This window comes from Euleptes europaea, chromosome 9, assembly GCF_029931775.1.
Source record: "Euleptes europaea isolate rEulEur1 chromosome 9, rEulEur1.hap1, whole genome shotgun sequence".
NCBI classification, from domain to species: domain Eukaryota; kingdom Metazoa; phylum Chordata; class Lepidosauria; order Squamata; family Sphaerodactylidae; genus Euleptes; species Euleptes europaea.
This window is the reverse complement of record NC_079320.1, coordinates 17,497,935-17,519,678: the sequence shown is the minus strand read 5'-3', so window position 1 is coordinate 17,519,678 and position 21,744 is coordinate 17,497,935. Positions and strand designations below refer to the sequence as shown.

The 21,744-nt window shown below is 43.2% G+C and overlaps 1 protein-coding gene across 1 annotated transcript in view; it reads right to left on the bottom strand.

Moving 5' to 3' along the window:
• Window positions 1-21,744, bottom strand: part of CCSER1 (coiled-coil serine rich protein 1) — a 716,622-nt gene that overhangs the window by 126,752 nt on the left and 568,126 nt on the right. The window contains exon 11 of the mRNA XM_056855392.1: window positions 8,361-8,376. Within this exon, the coding sequence (XP_056711370.1) occupies window positions 8,361-8,376 (16 nt within the window). The remainder of the gene's footprint in view (window positions 1-8,360; window positions 8,377-21,744) is intronic.

Genomic DNA, 21,744 nt, shown 5'->3' with positions numbered 1-21,744 from the left:
ATGATGTTTGTGTATTTGCATAAGCAGAACATCATACAACTGGTGTAGGGGGGGAGGTATGGAATGGGCAGTGGAAGGGGGGAAGTGGCTAGTTGGGTACTCTGGGAAGGTGAGAGGAAAATGGAAGTTCATATGGGCTAGACAACAGGGATGAAAGTGGATGATGGGGGGGGGTAAGGTGGAGCAGGAAGAGACAAGATTGTAGGCCAGAGAGAGGATGGGCTTCCAACTACCACACAAGACTTTGAGTCCCCCCCTTTTGTAAATATGTATTTTTTTTTCATCCTCTGGGGATTGTACAATCTTGCTGATAATGATGTTTAGAAAAATTGCCACTCATGTTATATTTATTTTCCTCCATATTCAATGTAAATTTAGTTGGACATTTAGGGGATGGCCTTTTCTTATTGATTTATAGACTTGCTATAAAGATTCAAGGAAGTGGGCGGATGTTGCTGCGTGATATTATTATTGTTACAATTAATCAAATAACTCTTTAAAGTAGTTTTATTTTAACAAGACTTAATTAATCTTTGTACAATTATTCCAACAGAATGGTTAGTCACCACCACCCCCATCTGAAATGTGTGGAAAAGACACAAAACAATCTGGACTGGACTGGTTCCAGCCATATTTTAATCCTCATCTCACAGCATTTGGGTTACAATGATACTTGATTTTTTTCAGCCAGGAAGATACCAATGAATTATTTTGCTGCCAGGATGAATAGGCAACCCAGTAGCCACCAGGGTATTTGAAGATGAATTGGGCTATTGATTCAGGTTTATTATCCTGAATCAACAACTCCTGTTTATATATACACCTCCATGATTCAGCCATATCTACTTATTTGAGGCATTCAAAAGTCACCTTGAGTTTGTAGGGAACTCTGCACTGTACCCATCTCTAAATCTCAAGATCAAAATCCTTGATGATTTTGAGGGATGATTTATCAGTAAAATTTAGATTTTAGGGTGGGGAATTGTGAATTAACTTAGAAAATGTATAAGCAACCTCTCCAGAGACTTTCTCTAGACAGCTCACAAGGTTTCAAAAATGATAAAATAGTTAAAATGACATAAAAACCATCAACATTAATGCAAGCCATAACATCACAAGCTATAAAACTGCCCTCAGGCTAGAAGCAAACCATAAAAACAAATGTGTCTACCCACCACTACCACCCCACATATTTCATCCTGTCAAGAAGAAGAATCCAAAGTCAACCTTGTTTAGGTAAAATTTAAATATAAATGTGACCACATGGGGGCACATTTAGTGCAAATCATACAAGAGAAATGACAAACGAAGCATGAGAGCAATAATTAGTATTCCGCAGTCACGGGCTCCAACACTGAGCCTTGCTGTTATTTGAGGAAAGATTCACAGGTTTAGATGTGGCTTAATGAAAGCTCTGAACTGCTCAGTTCAGAATCCCCAGCAGTTCATCAGACTCACATTCTCTGATTCCAAGGAAATCTGGAGGGACACCAAGCTGCTAGTACACATTTATCATTTTCTCGGGCACGCGTGCAATCGTGTGTGAGGGACAACCATTCTGGTACAGTCAGAAATGTAATTATCTACATGATACGCACTTCAACATGATCATTTCTGTTACTCATTCTTTGTGGTGGATCCCAGATGTCTTTCCCCCACAATGTATTCCTGTTGCAGGGTGACTGCATTTTCCCATTCCCTCAAAATGAAGGAGTAAATTAAAATGGCAGCCCTTTTCCCCAAAAGAATTCCTTTTGGAATGTTAGAGTGGCAACCTCTTCCTCCCTCCTATGACCATACTATTGTTTGGCTGGTGCTGTAGGTGGCATTATTGGGCAGCTGCCAAAGCCAAAGTGTAGGGTTACCAGGTCCCTCTTTGCCATAGGCAAGAGGTTTTTGGGGCAGACCATGAGGAGGGTGGGGTTTGGGGAGGGACTTCAATGCCATAGAGTCCAATTGCCAAAGCGGCCAATTCCTCCGGGTGAACTGATCTCTATGGGCTGGAGATCAATTATAACAGCAAGAGATCTCTATCTAGTACCTGGAGGTAGGCAACCCTACCAAAGTGCCTTCTAGAGGGTTCATGGCTGACCTTGGAACTGCTGCAATATAGCAGCAGACGTTGATACCTGTCCTGTGTCTCTGGTGGTAGCAGCAAGATTGGACCCCTTGAGGGCCTGCATTGTTCTGATGCTGTTCCATGTACCCATTGCTACTTATTTGCTGAGTGAGGTGACGGCAGCTGCAAACAAGTCGTAGCCTTGACTGCTTGCCTGCCTTTGTTGAAACGAGGAAGAATAAGTCAGACAAAGAGCTGGTCAGCAGCTATGGGAACAGAATGCTGGACTTAACGGGTCTTTCGTCTGATCCAGCATGGCTCTTCTTATGTTCTAATGGTATCCCCCCCTATCCTAGTCCACCCTTCTAAGAACTATGCAACACTGACTCCTTGTTTCTTCATCTCAAGAATCCCACAGGAAGAATTTCAACAACTTTGGTTTTTAAAAGTAACAAAAATACGTTTAATTTCCCCCATCCAATCTTTAATCGCTAAGCTAGGAAGATGAAATAGTAGCTGGGAATTTCGTTTACCTTGAAAGGTAAAGTATCTTTATTCCTTTTATTTATTTATTTAGATTTTTTTTTTAATCCCTCCTCTCCCCAAATGGGGTTTGGGGTGGCTAACATAGCAATACAATAACAATAATAAAACCACAGCAGACTAATGCTTTTGGCATAACAAATCAGCAGCTTTGATGGTAGAGTCCACCAAGATAGAGTCTTGTAGATGGTAGAGTCTTGTAGATGGTAGAGTCCACCAAGATTCCATTCCAAGTGGAATGCCTGGTGGAATAACTCTGTCTGACATGCCCAGAGGAACACAGACAAGTCCCACAGGGCACGAGTCTCCTCAGACAAAGCATTCCACCAGGTTGGGACCATGATAGAAAAGGCCCTTGCCCTTCTCGCACTCAAATGGGCGAATTGAGGGCCAGGCACCACCAAAAGCCCACGTGTGGCAGCGCGAAGACTCTGCGGAGGTCATAATGGGAAAGGTTTTGTGGATTACCTTATTGACACCAGCTGGTACGAAATGAATTAGGGATCAAACATACCATTTCGTGTTACAGTTCTGTATCAATGGCAAAATAAATAATTCAACACAAACTAGTGAGAGATCAATTAATATAACTCTTCATGAGTGGTTTCCAAAACGCATCCTTACTGAAATATTGGCACTATGTTCAATAGTCTGGAAGCTCTCTCTACTGACTAAGGTTATTTTTTTAAAAAAAATATCCCAGGGGTTGTAAAAATTGTCACCATAAACAACATAACATATTTTAATTTCAGTGCTATTATGAAAAACAAGCTTTCGTCTGATTTGCAGTGACAGCTGAGGGGAAATGTTTTGTTACACTGTATGAAGACATCTCTTTGGAGGACTTCAAATGAAGCCCAATGTCATACTCTCCTTTCTAAAAAATCTATGCTTTGATATTTCCCTTCCTGATCACAGTATACCAAATGTGTATAACTGCTTAGTGAAGTGCTGAAATTGATTGGTTTAAAACCTCCTGACAAGAAGGGATTGGATTTGTGCTTTGGGTTATTGTAGTATAGTTGTAGTATATTTCAAGCATGACATATAAGGTCCTGAGCCATTCTCCTGTACAAGTAGAATAGTTTGAGACCGCACTGATATTATTGCTCCACCTGTATTCATTTCTTTGGAGACAACCTCCAAGAGTCATCTCATTTTAAGACTGCAAGTGCTTTATAGGGCCAACGGCATGGTATAGCTCAATCTCATCAGATTTTAGAAACTAAGCAGGATTGATACTTGGAAGGGAGACTTCCCAGGAAGGCTCTGCAGAGGAAGGCAATGGCAAACCACCTCTGCTTCTCACTTGCCTTGAAAGCCCCTTGCTGGGGTCGCAATAATTCCACTATGACTTGACAGCACTTTACACACACACAACTGCTTCACAACATCCATGTACATTTAGTGATTTATATCCACACATGTGGAAATGTCACTAATATAGATCAATCACTGAGGAAATGCTAAAAATGAACTCAAATGAAAGAGGGAAAATAGAAATTTGGCTTTGTTCAGCTCTGTTCCTGGCCAATCAGGAAAAAGGGCACAGGGACTCCAGAGGGTAGCTGAGATCAGGCGGGGGCAGATCCTTGGTATAAGAGTTGGATGGCAGGAATAAGGAACAGTCCAGGACTAGCAAGAGCAGGGATGGAAAGTTGTTGAACCAGTGGTGGCTGAAACTCAGCTGAGGAGTTATATAGACAGCCAGTGGTCCACCCTTCTTGTACAGAGAGTTAACTTTAACCACCGCTCTACCTTTCAGAGCCAAAGAGACTGACTGGGTTCAACATGAGACCCTTGGATCAGTTTGTGAGAGCATGCTACACTGGTATTTTCCCAGCAGGGTTTTTTTTTTTTTTAGTATTGCAAAATCCAGGTTAGACATACACGTTTCTTAACTATGCTATTAAAATAATTTGCATTTCAGAATGTAAGAAGAGCCCTGCAGGATCAGCCCAGTGGTCCATAATCCAATGTCCTCTTTAACTCATGGGCCAAACAGGTGTCCTGGAGGCTAACCTACAGGGCATAATTTATCCAGCAGATGCTAGACTATAAAACCAACATGACAAGACAACTGAGGGTAGTATGAAACGCGTAGTAAAAATAGACAGGCCCTGGCCACAGGTTTATTGTCTAAAGCAGGGGTCCCCAATATGGTGCCCATGGATACCATGGTGCCCGCCAACAACTTTTCTGGTGCCCGCCAAGTGTTTTTAGGAATAGGATGGGGCCAAGTAGGGTTTTTGCCCAGCAAGGCTTCTGATTGACTGTTGGAGACTTGATTGGTTGTGCAGCTATTGCTTTGGCAGCAGCTGTCACAACAGCACAAATATCTGCACTGTGTTACTGAAGTTAAGCTGTGGCCGTCATGGCTGGTTCCACCTCCTGTGGCAGCCATTTTGTGGCAGCCATTTAGTTGCTGCACCCACCATGCCGTGTCAGTTTGGAGACCCCTGCTCTAAAGAGACAACGGAAGACAAAGAAGAGCACAGCAAGTAAAGGAGAGAAGAAGCAAGAGAGACAGAGATGAAGGCTCCAAAGTTTGAGAGAAAATGTAATGTTTTCAAATGCTGCTTGGACAGTTGAGAGGAGTGCCAGTACCAGAGGATGGTGAGTTCACAGGAAAAGAACAGCACAAGGAACAGCAACAAAGGATAAGGAGATGGTCACTGGTGACAGTGCCAACCCCTGAACAGCTAAGCTGCGGCTAGCAGCAGTGCACAAATCACCCACGGTCTATGTATTTTCAAAACTGATGGCACCGCTGTTGATAAGTAGTTAATGAACCCTTTCTTCTAAATCCATTACATATGATGGATCCTGTTGGTTCTGGCTGTACTTGTGCACGGATCCTGGAGTGATAAAATACAGCTACCAGCAGCCCCGTACGATGCTAAACACCAAGAAACCATTTGCAAGCACAAATAGAAGCACCGATTAGAATCAGGACTCAATGAGGTGCTTCAAGAAGCTGGAGGAAGGATATCCCTCCTGAAGAAAGCATTGTCAGAATTCTGGATGTGAGTCCAGAGGCACCTTAGAGATAGTGTTGCCAAGAGGCCGGGGGTGGCGGACAAAACCCCCGCTAATCCACCCGGCTGCCTGCCGACCAGCTGAGGGTTGGTGGGCAAGCGCCACATCACAACGGGCCTTTTACCACTCAAAATTGGGAGTTTGAATGGAAAAAAAGGCCCCTTGCAATGCATTTACACCCAGAAATGCCACATCGCAACAGGCCTTTTACCACTCAGACTTCCAGGCCCCTTGCGATGCGGCACTTCCAGGTGTAAACTGGAAGTGACGTGATCGTGTTGGTGCGGCTATGCGTGCACGATCTTTGCCGCTTCTCCACCCCAAAAACCTCCCACCGGAGGAGAGGGGGGACCTGGCAACCCTACTTAGAGACTAACAAGATTTTGGGGGTATGAGCTTTTGAGAGTCAAAGCTCCCTTCATCAGCTTTGACTCTCAAAAGCTCATCCCCTGAAAGTTTGTTCGTCTCTAAGTTGCATCTGGACTCGAATCTAGCCATTCTACTGCTGGCCAACACAGCCAACCCTCGGAAACTGTCAGAATTCTGTGATACTTCAAGCGTCAGGGGCTTCAGCAGAGATAGCAGACAACTTTTTGAAGTACAATAATTGCCAATTAAGGCACTAGAGTATTTGGCTAGACCACTACAATAAGCTCTTTGCATATTCTTTGTCTGAAGTGCATGGACTCATAATGCAAATTTACCACTTTCATAATGCACTATGAAAGTGAAACTAATTGTTAAACTGGGGGTAGTTACCATATTTTTAATGCCCAAATATTTTCAAATCCACATATCTGCACAATTTCAATGACCAGTGATTGTTATATTTTCTCATAAATGAAGTTCACCGTTGTTCTTTGGCAATGCCTAATCAGAAAACGGATATGAACTTTATAACCTCAAAGCACTATCTGCATAGCTCATCCTATTTATAGCTAATGCCTGCATGGTATCTGAACCCACAACTTTCTCCTACTAACAATCTCCTATCTTATTTATGAGTGAGTTTAAGCCTCTCTTATACCTGTGAAAAGCAAATCATTTCTCAAGGTTCAACAGCAGACGTAGCGAACAAAAAGTTTTGCGAAGAAAACAGAGTAGCGCATTATCTTAAACTCCCATTTCTCCCTCTGCGTTTACCCTGCTGATAGCAGAGAAACTTCAAACAAGCCATTCCTGCGTTTAATGTGCAATTTACTTGCAAGAGCAGGCTCATATTAAGCAAGACCTCATTTGCAGACTTCCAAAGCAATTCCAAGGGTGCAGTATTATTTTGGCACTTTAATATTCAAGCATTGTGAGAAATGTCCTAGGCATGTTACAAACAGCAAATGCTGTAGAGCCCTTGTCTAAAGCATCCTGAAATTTAGATCTTGCCTTCACAATTTTATTTCCAACATGTAGATTTATTTTGATTAAACCATACATGTAACTTGTTTTAGCTATCGTATTTATACCTGAGAGAATTCCCAGTAGGGTTGCCAACCTCCAGGTACTAGCTGGAGATCTCCTGCTATTACAACTGATCTCCAGCTGATGGAGATCAGTTCAACTGGAGAAAAATGGCCGCTTTGGCAATTAGACTCTATGGCATTGAAGTCCCTCCCCTCCCCAAACCTGCCCTCCTCAGGCTCTGCCCCAAAAACCTCCTGCCGGTGGTAAAGAGGGACCTGGCAACCCTAATTCCCAGGAGGTGTTTCACTTGGGCACTGATCGGTCTCTTACATACTTTGCTTCAGCGAGCAGGGCAATCCTAAGTAAAGCTATATCCTTTTAAGCCCATTGACTTCTATAAAAGAGGAGGGATTTGAACCTGGGTCTCGCAGATTCAAGTCCAACACACAAACCGCTACAGTACACTGGAATATAATATCCCTGATCATGCAGTTTTGCATGGTTGTTGGAGCAGCAATGCACCTAGAAGTCCCAGTGGCAACAGCTGCTTGAAGCACTTTTGAACTCCTCTGCGTAATAAACTAGGGTTGCCAGGTCCCTCTTTGCCACCAGCAGGAGGTTTTTGGGGCAAAGCCTGAGGAGGGCAGGTTTGGGGAGGGGAGGGACTTCAATGCCATAGAGTCCAATTGCCAAAGCGTCCATTTTCTCCACGGGAACTGATCTCCACCGGCTGGAAATCAGTTGTAATAGCAGGAAATCTCCAGCTACTACCTGGAGGTTGGCAACCCTAAATGCTACTCTCCAATGGTATGACATGTATATAGCAGCAATGTACTCAAGGTAGTATACTTGCATATATCCTTGATGGCATTCCTGTGCAGAAGTCTTGCAAACCACATAAGTGAGATGCCCAAGATGCCCATGGGGTTGCCAGCTCTGAGTTGGGAATACCTGGAGCTTTTGGGGACGGAGGCTGAGGAGGGCAGGGTTTGATGAGGGGATGGAGTATAATGCCATAGAGGCCACCTTCCAAAGTGGCCATTTTCTCCAGGTGAACTGATCTCTGTCATCTGGAGATCAGTTTTAATAGTGGGAGATCTCCAGCCACCACAAGGAGGTTGGCAACCTTACCCCTGCCTGCCCACTAATCAGATCAAGAGATCAGGTGATTTTTCAAGGCAATAAATAAATCCCTTTCAATAGAAGTTGTAGGGATATATGAAGACTCCCACCCCACAGGAGCAATGTTATAGTCATGCTGCTTTTTATGCTTGTTGAGTTGCCATATTTAAAAATCTTATGGAGCCAAGTCAAAGGCAACTGCCCTCCCACCCATCCTGCAGTCAGGATACAGCTGGCATGCTATAAAGAGTAGACAATTTTAAAGGGTTCCAATCTACTAAATAAAATAAGAAAACTTAACTGCAGGGGAGATTCATGAAGACCACTATTTGACTGGAGCATGATGCTGTAGAATACTGATAGTGCAATCCTAAGTATAGAGTTACACTCACAGAAGTAAAGGGCTTAGAAGAGTATAAGTTTGTTTTGGATTGCACTGTTAGGCTGCTAGTTACTTTGATCTTTACCATCAACAGAGTTAGGATCAAGGCTATGAGAGCTGGATCTTCCCAGGACCTTTCATAGCTGAATCGCAGTCACATAGGGCCCTGATACAGAGTGAAATTATAAGAGGAGCAAAGACAGGGCTTAACCCTTCCCCTCTCACACATTTTCACCAAGTGAAACCAGGCTCCTTGCACTGTTATAGCCCTTTAAGGAAAGAAGATGGGCAAAGATGATTAACCAGCATGTTTCTTTGAAAGGGCTAACAACATCATATGCCTCTAGTTTCAGGGGAGGAAAGATTAGATCTTTCTACCCAGCTTTGCTAGGCCCCCACCAGAGTGGTGGCTGGGGAATTTTTTTTTTTTTTTTATGTTGTTGGGCCGATGGCATGACAACACTTCTGGGGAAAACCCAAAGGAAACTACAGTTTTACCATAGAGTATCCAGTGATTCCTAGAGAGGCATGATGGTACTTCCAGGTTTTCCCCATGTCCCCCACTCCAGTTTTCCACTGGTTGCCAAGCCATGCCTAATAACCCTATTTCTACCCTCCTCACATAGCTCCAATATGAATTGCAACCCTGTAGGGCTGTAATTTGCCTTTCAAAGATGAGATCTATGATCTCTGTCAAAATCTTGTTCGTCTCTTAGAAGCACAGAATGAAATGATTACATTTTCCTCTATCAGACTGGTGATGAGAAGAAATGTCCAGAGTGCATTCTGAAAAGTATAGATTCTGTCAAATAGACAGTGAAAGCCGTTTCTTTCGAGTCAGCAAGGCCATCCAAACAATTTACTCTCAGTACATAAATATCCTTTTATGTTATTTTAAAATATTATTTTCTAAGCACAAAGGAAACGTTCTATGGAATGGCATCACTGCCTTAAACACTTTAAGGCATCTCTGTATTAGCACAACCAACTTTGTAATACTGTATATTAAGCATATATTGACTTGTCTTGAGTCAATATTAAGAAGGAAATATTGTCTGAGGAGAAAAAGGAAAATCAATACCTACCTTGAGGGTTATCTAGTCTTGATATGGTCTCACTGCAGACATCAATAAATGTCCATTACCCTGTATATATATTTAAGCTTTTGTCCTTAAGAAAGCTAAACTTCTTGAATGCCCACAAAGAGTACTTCCATCACAAGATTAAACAGGGCAGGTGTCTAGAAAGTCCAGCTCCCCCCCCCAAAAAAAAAAATTCTGGGACACTAACTTGTTGAACGGTCATTAATGGACACATAAAGGTACAAGGGCAAATTCTATTTCCAAAATAGAATTTGAGACCCAGCCTGTGTCCAGAAAAAACCTGCGTTGGTCAGACTGTTTATTAGGGGGTCTTTTATCATGACTCTTCATTCAGCTGTGAAATGTACCAGCCAAAGCAAAGTCCTGACACAGCAGACACAAAGCCACAAAGAGAGTGACATCGAGGTGGGGTATGGAATTATTTCTGTGGATGGTGGAAGAGGGTGGAGAAAACTAAGCAGCTATGAAGAGACTTGAAACATTGAAAGGCCTGGGCCATGTCCGCACTTCGCGTTTGAAGCTCCGATTTCTACGAGGTTTCCTTGCATGTTCGCACTTCATCTCTTCTGAAGGATTCCGGAGACGTCTTCACAGCACAATTTCTCTGCGTTAAGAGGATCCGCTTGTATGGCGAATTATTAAAAAGAAACGTTTTCCTCACGTGGAGCTTTGAAGTGCAAGCATGCAATCAGTGTTCAATCCACTTCCTGCTGCCAGCCCACCATCCACTCCCCCCGCCTAACTGCCCACACTGGACCAATCACCATCCTTGTTCCCCCACTCCCCCCGCCCCGCTGCCCATGCTGGACCAATCACCGTCCTTGTTTCAAGCACCGAGTGGCCATGCGCGGCAGGCTACCACCTCAGCCAATCACAATGCTCCTTCGAGCTGGCGCGTGAATGCTGCTGCGAGGGGAAAACATACGGATTTTATCTAATACAGCGGAGGAAGGCATCGTGGTGGGAACAGAAATTTTAAGTCGTGTTGGATGCTTGAGTACTGGACACGTTTAAATTGCGAGGTAAGTTGCTAGTGTGTTCACGGGCCTCGCCTACCCAGGCAGCACAATGGGGTGGCAGGATTCTGGTTGAATCAGCCCAATCACTTGAGATCAGTTCCCCTGGAGAAAATGGCCGCTTTGGCAATTGTACTCTATGGCATTGATGTCCCTCCCCAAACCACTCCCTCCTCAGGCTCTGCCCCAAAAACCTAGTATCAACCCTAGTATCATTTCATTTGACTGTTAAGATTTTGGAGCATCCCAGAGGTAGAAATTGACAAAATGAATAACCAGATGGTAGCAGGACAGGTACTGTTTGAGTCTAAGGACAAGTCTTGGCTTAGGCTTGTACATAGGGTTGCCAGTCTTCAGGTACTAGCTGGAGGGCTCCTGCTGTTACAACTTATCTCCAGCTGATAGAGATCAGTACACCTAGAGAAAATTTGGCAATTGGACTCTATGGCATTGAAGTCCCTCCCCTCCCCAAACCCTGCTCTCCTCAGGCTCTGCCCCCAAAACCTCCCACCAGTGGTGAAGAGGGACCTGGCAACCCTACTTGTGCATTATATTGTCTTGGTTATTCCTTTCCTATTTCACCATTGCCATGCTGCCTTGAGTCAAGAGGAAAGGCGCAGTACAAATATTTAAATAAACAAACACATAATCACCAAATCATATATGAGGAAAATATTTTAATTAATAAATGATTGCCATATATGAAGAAAATACTCCATAAACAGAAGATTACATTGAAGTCACTGAAGAATACACAGTAGTAATTCTCACTATTAACTCAGCTTTTTGTGCGTTCCCATTTCTTTACTGAACACCACCCAAGAAAACCCCGGAGGGACAGAGATAGAGGGGTGGGGGACCTCACAAGTTAAATCTTTGACAGTAAAATAATGTGAGAAGTTAAGCTAAGTCTGAAAAATGATGAGATTGTCGTTCCACAGCATGTTCGGCATGCGGGAGTCATCATTTTTCATTCCCATCTTGAAAGCAGCAAGTACAAATTCAGGGCAGAAAATCATACTGCTGCTTTGTGTTTGACTTTTATTTTTATACTATGATAATTTTTATACTACGATACATGTGTGTGTGTAAAGTGCCATCAAGTCACAGCTGACTTATGCATCCCCAGAATGAGGCTTTCAAGGCAAGTGAGAAGCTGAAGTGGTTTGCCATTGCCTTCCTCTGCAGAGTCTTCCTTGGTGGTCTCCCTTACAAGTACTGGTCATACTAAGCTTCCAAGACTTGATGAGATTGGGCTATACCATGCCGCCCTCCCTCCCTCCATATACATACATATATAATAATATAGACAACAAATGTTAATGTTGTCGGTATGTGTAATGGACAGTCAATGCAAACATTTGGTACCCGATTCACCTACAGGTGGGGGAAAAAAAATTCTTGTTCTCCTCTTCATGCATCACAGAGTAAATATTTATTTTCTAAAATGATTATCAATGTAGGAAAAAAAGGTCATGTATGAATATGAATTGAGGAACGAGTCCTAAATGTGTCATCTGAATTTCTCCTGATTGCAGGATTCCTATCTATCTGTGTTGTTTCCAAGCTAGAAACACAGGAATATCTAGATTTGAGTCCAGTAGCACCTTAGGGAAGAACAAGATTTTTGGGGTATAAGCTTTCAATAGTCAAAGCTCCCTTCGTCAGATATGAGTTGGAATGGAGATCTCTGAGTCCTTATATTCCAGTCAGAAGATGTGAGGGATGTTTCAAAGAAGGAACTCAGGATGCAGAAGCGCGGATGTTTCAAAGAAGGAACTCAGGATGCAGAAGCGCAATGCACATTGTAATCAGCTTGATTAGAGTAGAGGGGGAAAGATTGGGGGGAAGAGAAAATTAGCACCTGTAGTGAGATAAGAATCCTATGTCCCTATGCAGAGATTGGGGGTGGGGGGATTATTGTTCTGAACCAGTGAATGTTAGGAATTTTCTATTTCTCCGTTTTTCATTTCTTTCTTTTTGAGGAGGAGGAGAAGGAGAAGGAGAAGGAGAAGGAGGAGAAGAAGAAGTGTTGGTTTTTACATGCCGACTTTCTCTACCATTTAAGGTCTCCCATCCAAGTACCAACAAGGGCCGACCCTGCTTAGCTTCTGAGATCTGGCAAAATCTGCCTAGCCTGGAGTAGAACGCTGCCACCCAAAAAGCTATCTTAATATTACTGGGTTGGATCCAGCCAGCTTTTTCACACAATTTCAACCAGTCTCCACCCCACATGGCTTTTGTTCATGCAGGTCCCATCATCAACTGGGGTTGCCAGGTTCCACTTTGCCACTGGCGAGAGGTTTTTGGGGCAGAGCCTGAGGAGGGTGGGATTTGGGGAGGGGAGGGATGTCAATGCCATAGAGTCCAATTGCCAAAGCAGCCATTTTCTCCAGGTGAACTGATCCCTATTGGCTGGAGATCAGTTGTAATAGCAGGAGATCTCCAGCTAGTACCTGGTGGTTGGCCACCCTATTGGTTCTACAACCCTAATCCTATTATATTATTTATTGAATATCCCACCCTGTCGATTGTATTGACTCACTCTGTGTAATCTGCCTTGAGTCCAAGTGAGAAAGGCAGACTATAAATGAAATAAATAAATAAATAAATAAATAAATAGACAAGGCCTTATTTTTCTTTTTCAATCTTTTTCCTGGGACAGTCCCCTGCCCAGAGGTTTAAACCCTGTTTAATATATTTGTGCATTGCTTCTTCACAAGGGCCCGAGGTTGTTTACAACAGTAGAGTCCAATTAAATCAATGCATCTAACAATATAATTCAGCACAAAAAGCAACTAGACCTGCTAAAAATGTGAAAGACAAATTAAGTGCATCGACAGCACTAAAAAAAGCAGTTAGTATCTAATTAGAATCAAAATACAAACACAAAACCTTCTCTTTTTAGCTAATATTACACATTGCTGACAAATGCAGTCTGTCACAAAAAAAGACCTCATCCTTGACTGATGTCACTTTTGACCAAGTAGTGTGCGCTACCTGAAGACAGTCTTCCAAGCCTGCATTTGTTATCTACACATTTCACATGTAGCCCCTCCTACACTGAAATATTGGGATGTGGTTCACCATGTAGGTTGGTGCCATCATTCATTAAGTCACCACAGCAGGGTCAATGGCCCTGAGTAAAGTGCTGAATTGCTTCCAGGACTTTTCATGCAACAGAATGGACCAAAGTGGTGAACTACAAATGTACATTGTGGTGTACAGGTTAGACAGAGGTTCAAATCCCTACTCTGCCATGGAAGCTTGCAGCATGACCTTCGGCCAGTCGCATCATCTCAGTTAAACCTACCTCACATGGTTGCTGTGGGGATAAAAATAGAGGAAAGAAAACAATATAAGCCGCTTTGGGTTCTCATTGGGGAGAAAAGCATGGTATAAATTAAGTAAATAAACAAATTAATGTTATTTATTACATTTTTATCCCATCCTCCAAGGAATTCAGGTTGGCATACACAAGAGAGTGACTGGCCAATATCCTTAATGGGAAAGGATGTGTGAATGTATGCAGAACATGGGCATTCCTGATACTACTCCAAGATGATATCTTCTGTACCACATTGGCACTACACATAGGTTTTCTCAAAGCACCATTACAACTTTGTGGAATATCTGCCATGTGGCAACACTACAAATCATTCAGTCAGCTTACAAACTCTGTCAGTAATTGAGTGGGAGAGAGGCAGTGATGTGGAAATATGGGAAAGTGATACCACTGTGGGGAAAATGAAACTTCTCATTTATCCTGAGCCATGTTGATCTGCTTTCCTTTCTCTTGACTTCTTTTCTAGGCACTCTCTTAGAGCATCTTTTTGTCTCGGTCAAAAAAGAGCATATTTGTGGGTTCAAAGAATCAGGTCAAGAATCACCGATTTATGGGATTCTGCTTTGCGTCTTCAAACATTTCTTGTTCTTAATGCTTTCCTCTTAAAAAAAAAAGTTAACAACTCAGTCTACACACCAGAAGAACAGATTTCTCTCCTTCCAGCCATATTTGTCAAATGGCATGAAAAGGTACTTCAAATGGCATCCCAATTTTCTAATGCCTATGCAGATTGGTTGGAGGTATCCCATAGGTTTTTTTTTCCTAATCCATTAATGTCAATTCCTGTCACAATTACAGGGGTGGGTAAATAAAAAAGATATATCATTTGTTGTCCTCTAAACTTCTCCAAACTACATCCGGTGAAATGCCAAGAGTCACAGTTGTCAAAAGTATCACAAAGACTCTTCACACTGGAATCATTGTCACTCTTTTTCTCATTCTTTCACTTTCTCATTTAGGAGCTGGTAGAAATTTCTGGCCTGGCTTTCTACTCAGCTGCCTCGGTAACAAAATGGGAACAAATTTTATTATAGACTTGGTCCCCTATATCCTTTCTGTTATGTTTTTCAAAAAAGTAATAGCTGGGGAGAAAAACAGCAGTTTTGACATAGTTAAGAATGATGGAGGAATTTAGAGTCTGAAATTTGAAATAAAAACCTTTAGTACTATTCTTAAAATTCAGTGAGCACTCAATAAAACTGGCAGCATTTCCATTTTATTTTAGGTTTTATGGAAAGATCTGCTCAATACGAGTGGAAATATGAGTTGCATTTATACGTAAATGGACAAATACTGCTTTCTAAAAACTCCATGCGTCTCATATTTCTGATCCTCTTTATTTGTGTGTGTGTGTGTGTGTGTAATTATTCACCTTTAGGGGGGCAGTTTAAGTAAACTACATGCAATACTGCTCTTTGTATAATATTGCAATAATCTACAAATTCGACAACTACAGGAGGTGTTATCTTCTTAACCATGAGCACCCGAGATCAAAATGTAGAACACTTTGATTTTGGAATGAACTGTAGTTCACATATAAGACCATGCCTGTTGCCCATAGGATAGTCATCTTCAAAACTTCATAAAGGTCCGTCCATAAAATCTCACAATGGCAAAAGAAACCCCAAACTAAACTACAGCATTACTTTATTCAGAAATTGCTATCAAGACATGATTTATCACTACAGAATCCACCATTAAGGCTTCACAACAAGTTAACAACATTAAGTTGGGATGTGCATAAGCATGGCTTGTTGCTTAATTCATACATGCCTCCTTCCTACCTCTCCCTTCTGATGCTGAACATGACAAAGAAACTGTGGTGTATAAATGCAGGCACATGGAAGAACCAGAATTATTTTTCCCTCACAACTCAAACCAAGAAATCAGTGTGGTGTAATAGATCCTGGTTCAATCTCCACTCTACCATGGAAGTTCATTGGGTGACTTGAGCTAAGGTGAAGGTAAAATGGAGGAGAATGATGCTGTAAGTCTCTTTGGGTTCCCATAGAAGTCAAAAGCAGGGCATAAATATCAACATAAATACATACATAAAATTCTAACCTAGAATTTAACCCAGGTTTAGAATCACATTTGAGTTGGTGGGGCGACTAACTTGAGTTCACCTGCATGGGCATCACAGGTAACCAAAGTTAGTGACTTAACAAGATGCTGATCTATTACACCTGCGGTCTCTGTATCTTATCTATGGCAATGAGACATGAATCTCTTCCATCTGCCATCAAAGAAATGTGGTGTAGAAATTAACACCTCTATACTTAAAGATGATGAATAACAAATCAGTATAGGTGAACACAATGTATCAAATGTCAATATATTACCATTAAATATTAATCTTATTCTAACATCTCCACAACATAATAACATACAAAAAGTGAAATCCCAGTAATACAATAGAAAACACTACAGTGCAATGAAAAGGATCCAAATGCTTCTATGGAAGACAAAAAACATCAAGTCCACTTCACATTAGCTCTACAAACAGTTCATGAGCTTCAAAGTAACTTTCACCACCAACATGGTTGCCACCCTCTCATGTCAGTTGAGATTAGCTCCGCAAACAGTTCATGAGATTCAGAGTAATTTATACCACCAACCACCAGCATGGTTGTCACCTTCTCATGTCGGTTGCCAGCCAAATGCAAAGTGACATCTCAGGTAAATTCCATATTTATAAAAAGGTCTGTAGCACAAAAAGTATAGCACAAACGGTTATTCTAGATAGTTCACCTTCTTCAGTGTGCGTTTCTAACAGCTTTCCATAATATCATTTTTCATGTGCTCAATTGCATGCCATATTGCTAAGATACAAATGTAGTGAGTGGCGAAATGGTTTCCCCCTTCAATGTTCACAACATATCTTGGGGTCTTTTGTTCAGGAAAAACATCCTGCCAACTGACGAAGTATCCTGGCTCTTCCTGAATATAAATGACTGTGCTGTTTGGAGCATGTGCACACAATGACAAATGAATGCATGCCACAGGTCATTCTTTTTTGGTGAGATAACCAGTGCTAAGAGATTCGGATTCTAACATCCAAAGTTCTACTAGAAAGTTGTTTGTAAAAGTGGCTTCGACGCCACTGATTTTGACATCAATGAATGGGAAGGTCTTGCAAACAGGGACATCTGGAATCACTAAATCTGGACTGGCACACCAAATTATGATGAGAAATGTTTCCAACTCTGGGACAAAAATGAGCATCTTAAGAAGACTACAAAAATGACGCCTATGACAGGTTCCGCTGATTCAAGAAATGTCATTCAGATTATTCAAAGAGATCTATATGGATATTCCAATCCCATCATTTATTACATATTTGTTATGTAATATGGAAAGTCAATCCATGCATTGGATAAGTAAATAAATCTTCTTCCATAGCTAGTTGTATATATAACACCAATAATATGGAAAGGGTGAAGTGGCACACCAAATCGCACAATCCCACAACTTGATTCCTATGAGTACACAGGGCAACCTACATTTAAAAGAAAAATAAAGTCACCAGCTAGTTAAATGGGAAGTTGTGAGCATCAGACTCAACAGTGCTGTCCTAAGCCAAGTTACATCCTTCTAAGCTCATTTACTTTAATAGACTTTGAAGGGGATTTGTAATTCTGCATCCCCAAAGGTTAAACAGTTCTCCTTTGGCTGTAAGTAGGGCTGTCAATTCGGTTCGGTCCGAACTGAAAATCAACCGAATTTCCCCTGATTCGTTGCTTTTCTGTTCGGACGGATCTGAACTCAAAACTGGCGGGCAACCGGGGGGGCCGAATTCAGCGAGTTCGGGAGTTCGCGAATAAATTCGGCCAATTCGGCCGTCAGTAAGCAGCATAACCGTCAGTAAGCAGCATTCTCCTCCCCCGGCCAATCGGTGGGCAAGCTGGGTCTTCTTCTGGCCAATCAGTCAGGATTGAGTACTGGAGGAATCAGCTGATGTGCGGCCCGGCCAGGGAGAGAGAGAGAGCGAAATCCTCGTGTGTGTGTGTGGGGTGCTTGTGCACATTAGCTCCTTTCTGTGGCTGCAGGGGGCGCATTTTTTGGGGTGCACACACAAAACTTTCACTGGAACTTCAGATGAAGCTTCTTAAGGTACCCCCCAAGTTTTGTAAACATTGGGTCAGGGGGTCCCGAGATATGGGCTCCCCCCTTTTTCTTTCCATGGCTGCAGGGGGTGCATTTTTGGGGGTACAAATCCCAAACTTTGAGCGGAGTTTCAGACCAGTGTTCTTAAGATACCCCCCAAGTTTTGTAAACATTGGGTCAGGGGGTCTCGAGATATGGGCTCTCCCCCTTTTCCCTCCCCCCTTTTCCATTTATGTGGCTGCAGGGGGCGCTTTTTTGGGGATATAGCCCCCAAACGTTTAGCATAGCTTCAGCGCATTATTCTTAAGATACTACCCAAGTTTTGTAAAGATGGGTTCAGTGGGGGCAGAAATATCGCCTCCCCCCCTTTTCTCTTTCCATGGCTGCAGGGGGCGCATTTTTGGGGGTGCAGACACAAAACTTTCACTGGAACTTTAGATTAAGCTTCTTAAGGAACCCCCCAAGTTTTGTGAACATTGGGTCAGGGGGTCCCGAGATATGGGCTTTCCCCTTTCCCCTTTCCCCTATTGGGATGAATGGGGCAGCCGATCCGATCCTGTGTGCATCTCTCCAGAGCAAAACGTTCCGTGCCTAATTGGAATCATCTTGGATTACAGCCCGTCCTGATGGAACAGAAGACAGCCACAGTAAGACCCCTTTGGGGGCTTTAATCTATAATTTTTCTCCTGTGTATGTGTGTGTGTGTGTGGGGAAAGCAGAGTCTGTGTGTGTGTGGGGAGGGAGCAGTTTCTGTGGGTGGGGGGGAAGCCAAAGGGGGCTTTCGTCGGTTCTGCCTGGGGTGTGTGTTCCCCCTCGAGTCTCTCGCTCCCTGATTTGAGGGGGGAGGTTTCAGTTGTGTGTTGCAAAGGTGTTGTTTAACAAGGTTGTGTTTGCAGTTGTTTTGCTAATTTCTCCGCTGTTGTCGGGCTGGGAGCTTTGTGCGTGAGCAGCAAGCTCTGCTGAGAGATGCACAACATTAAGGGTGGGGGGGACCCCTTTCAGGGCCCATATCTCAGCCCCCCCTGACCCAATCTTTACAAAACTTGGGGAGTCTTTCAATAAACGTCCTTTGAAGCTCTGCCAAAGGTTTGGGACCTCTAAGCCCAAAAATGCCCCCCCCAGAGCCGCGGAAAGGCGCGGTTGTGTTTTTAATGGCTTTATTCGGCCGAATTTGTTTCCGAACTTTGAATTCCCGCCGAATTGAACGGATCCGAAGTGGGGGAGTTCGGACTTCAGCACGTACCGAACCCACAAGGGCCAAATTCGGCCGAATCCAAACTGTACCGAATTTTTTTTTTTTGACAGTCCTAGCTGTAAGTAATGTGGACTTGAGGAGTGGTGAAGAGAGCACCCTCAAACTTCCTAAGACAAATGGATCTGAGGTAATTTCTAAGAAAAAGTGGGAGTAACCACATTGTGCTGCTTCTGGTTCACAGCGGGAACCTCTAGTGATTCTATCGCTAATGAGCTTAGGCGGGGCCGTGGCTTAGTGGCAGAGCATCTGCTTGGCCTGAAGATGGGGTTGCCAGCTCTGGCTTGGGAAATTTCTGGAGATTTGGGGGTGGGGTGGAACCTGGGGAAAGTGGGATTTGAGGGAACTTCAATGGGGTATAGAGTCCACCTTTCAAAGCAGCCATTTTCTCCAGGGGAACTGATCTCTGTCACCTGGAGATTGGTTTTGATCCCCAGGAGATCGCCAGCCACTAGTTGCCAACCTCCAGGTACTAGCTGGAGATCTCCTGCTGTTACAACTGATCTCCAGGCAATAGAGATCAGTTCACCTGGAGAAAATGGCCGCTTTGGCAATTGGACTCTATGGCATTGGAATCCCTCCCCAAACCCTGTCCTCCTCAGGCTCCGCCCCAAAAACCTCCCACTGGTAGTGAAGAGGTTCCTGGCAACCCTACCAGCCACCACCCGGAGGGTGGCAACCCTAGTAGCAGATGATGTAAAAGTCCTTTACCTAAGACCCTGGAGAGGTGGCAGCCTGAGTAGACAAGACTGCCCAGGATAGGCCAATGGTCTGATTCAGTATAAGGCAGCTTCATCAGTGTTCAAGCTAAGGACTTCCTGGCTGAAGTACAATGACTGTAAAATCTCAGAGAGGGCTTGCCACATGGAGTCGCATGGCACTGTAATCTCACTGCACACAGCCAATGAAAGCGCAGTAGGTATCAAAGATAAATCAAGGTATTTAAGTTTCTTCTTTCTCTTGTTCTTAAAAAAACCCGCTATTCCAGATATAAAACAAATACCCATTGTCAGCAGGGGCTTTAGAGCCATCATTCCTACCTACTGCACAATTCCTTAATGAGGCAGGTTCTTAAACCATATATCCCATACTTGATAGAGTGTAACAGCTCTGAGCAGTCCATTCTGTTTTACTCAATAAATATTCAATTAAGCTGCTTTTTTCTTTCCTTCTTTTATTTAAAAAAATCTATTATTCTTCTGTGACCTTCCAGTCCATTAGGCAACAATATCATTAGCCTAATTTCCCCTTTCCCCCCACCTACTGCTTACTAATGTAAAACTGAACATCCAAAGTCTATGAAGTGTGTTACATGAAAAGATGACCAGACCGCACGCCAGCAAAGCAAATGAGTACAGGAAGCAGTATTTGGAGAGGTGTCTGTAACAGCCTCCGTGAAGCTAATCAGAAGCTCACAGACGTTGGTGAGCATCAGGCATAGGATCCTGGCAAGAATGCTAAAGCAAATGCATTTTGTCACAGAAAGAGTATAACACCAAGCTTTGCTCCTGCACAAATGCCATTTACCATACAGTTATCACTAAACACTTTTCTTTGCAAATCATTTGAAGCCTAACTCCATCCTACTTTGAAGCACAGGGATGGAAATAGGGCTGACAAGCCTCCAGCTCCCATTATCCAGGTCCCATAAAGCTTCCAGTTTTACCATAGTGTTTCTGGCAATTCCTAGAGCTACCCTTTGACAGGTAGCTCTAGGAAGTATCAGGAAGTCTGTGGTAAGAAATTCTTATTAGAATGTGAGGCGTATTTTTCTTCTTATTTTTTCTCCCAAGACACTGCTCCCCCACCCCACAACCTTCCTGTTTGTTGCCAGGCCCTGCCCGGCAACTCTAGATGGACAGTTTTCAGTGGGCCAATGTACTGGAGGGCTACTGTTGGTCAAGAGCAACTAGGGGCTCCCAGTGATACTGGCAGTGCTGCAGAGGCTGCTCAGATTTGGACCCTGCCAGCAGCAACAATGACTAGGGGACCCACAAGTATAAAGCTAATGTGCATCTGTATATCCCTTGGAACCCACATCCAAATGTGGGTGCCATCTATCTGCACTGATTTTGTTTTCAGCAAACAGGCATTCCTACCCACACATTCTGGTGCAGCTGCCATCAAGGCACAACCAAATTAGGGCAACCCTTCATGGGTTTTTCAAGGCAAGAGATAAGCAGAGGTGGTTTGCCATTGCCTGCCTCTGCATAGCAACTCTGGACTTCCTTGGTGGTCTCCTCTCCCATCCAAGTACTAACCAGGGCCAACCCTGCTTAGTTTCCAAGATTTGACTAAGTTGGGCTAGCCTGAGCCATCCAGGTCAGTGTGAGACTGATAATAACAGGCCCTTTTCCAAACCTCACAGAATCACTCC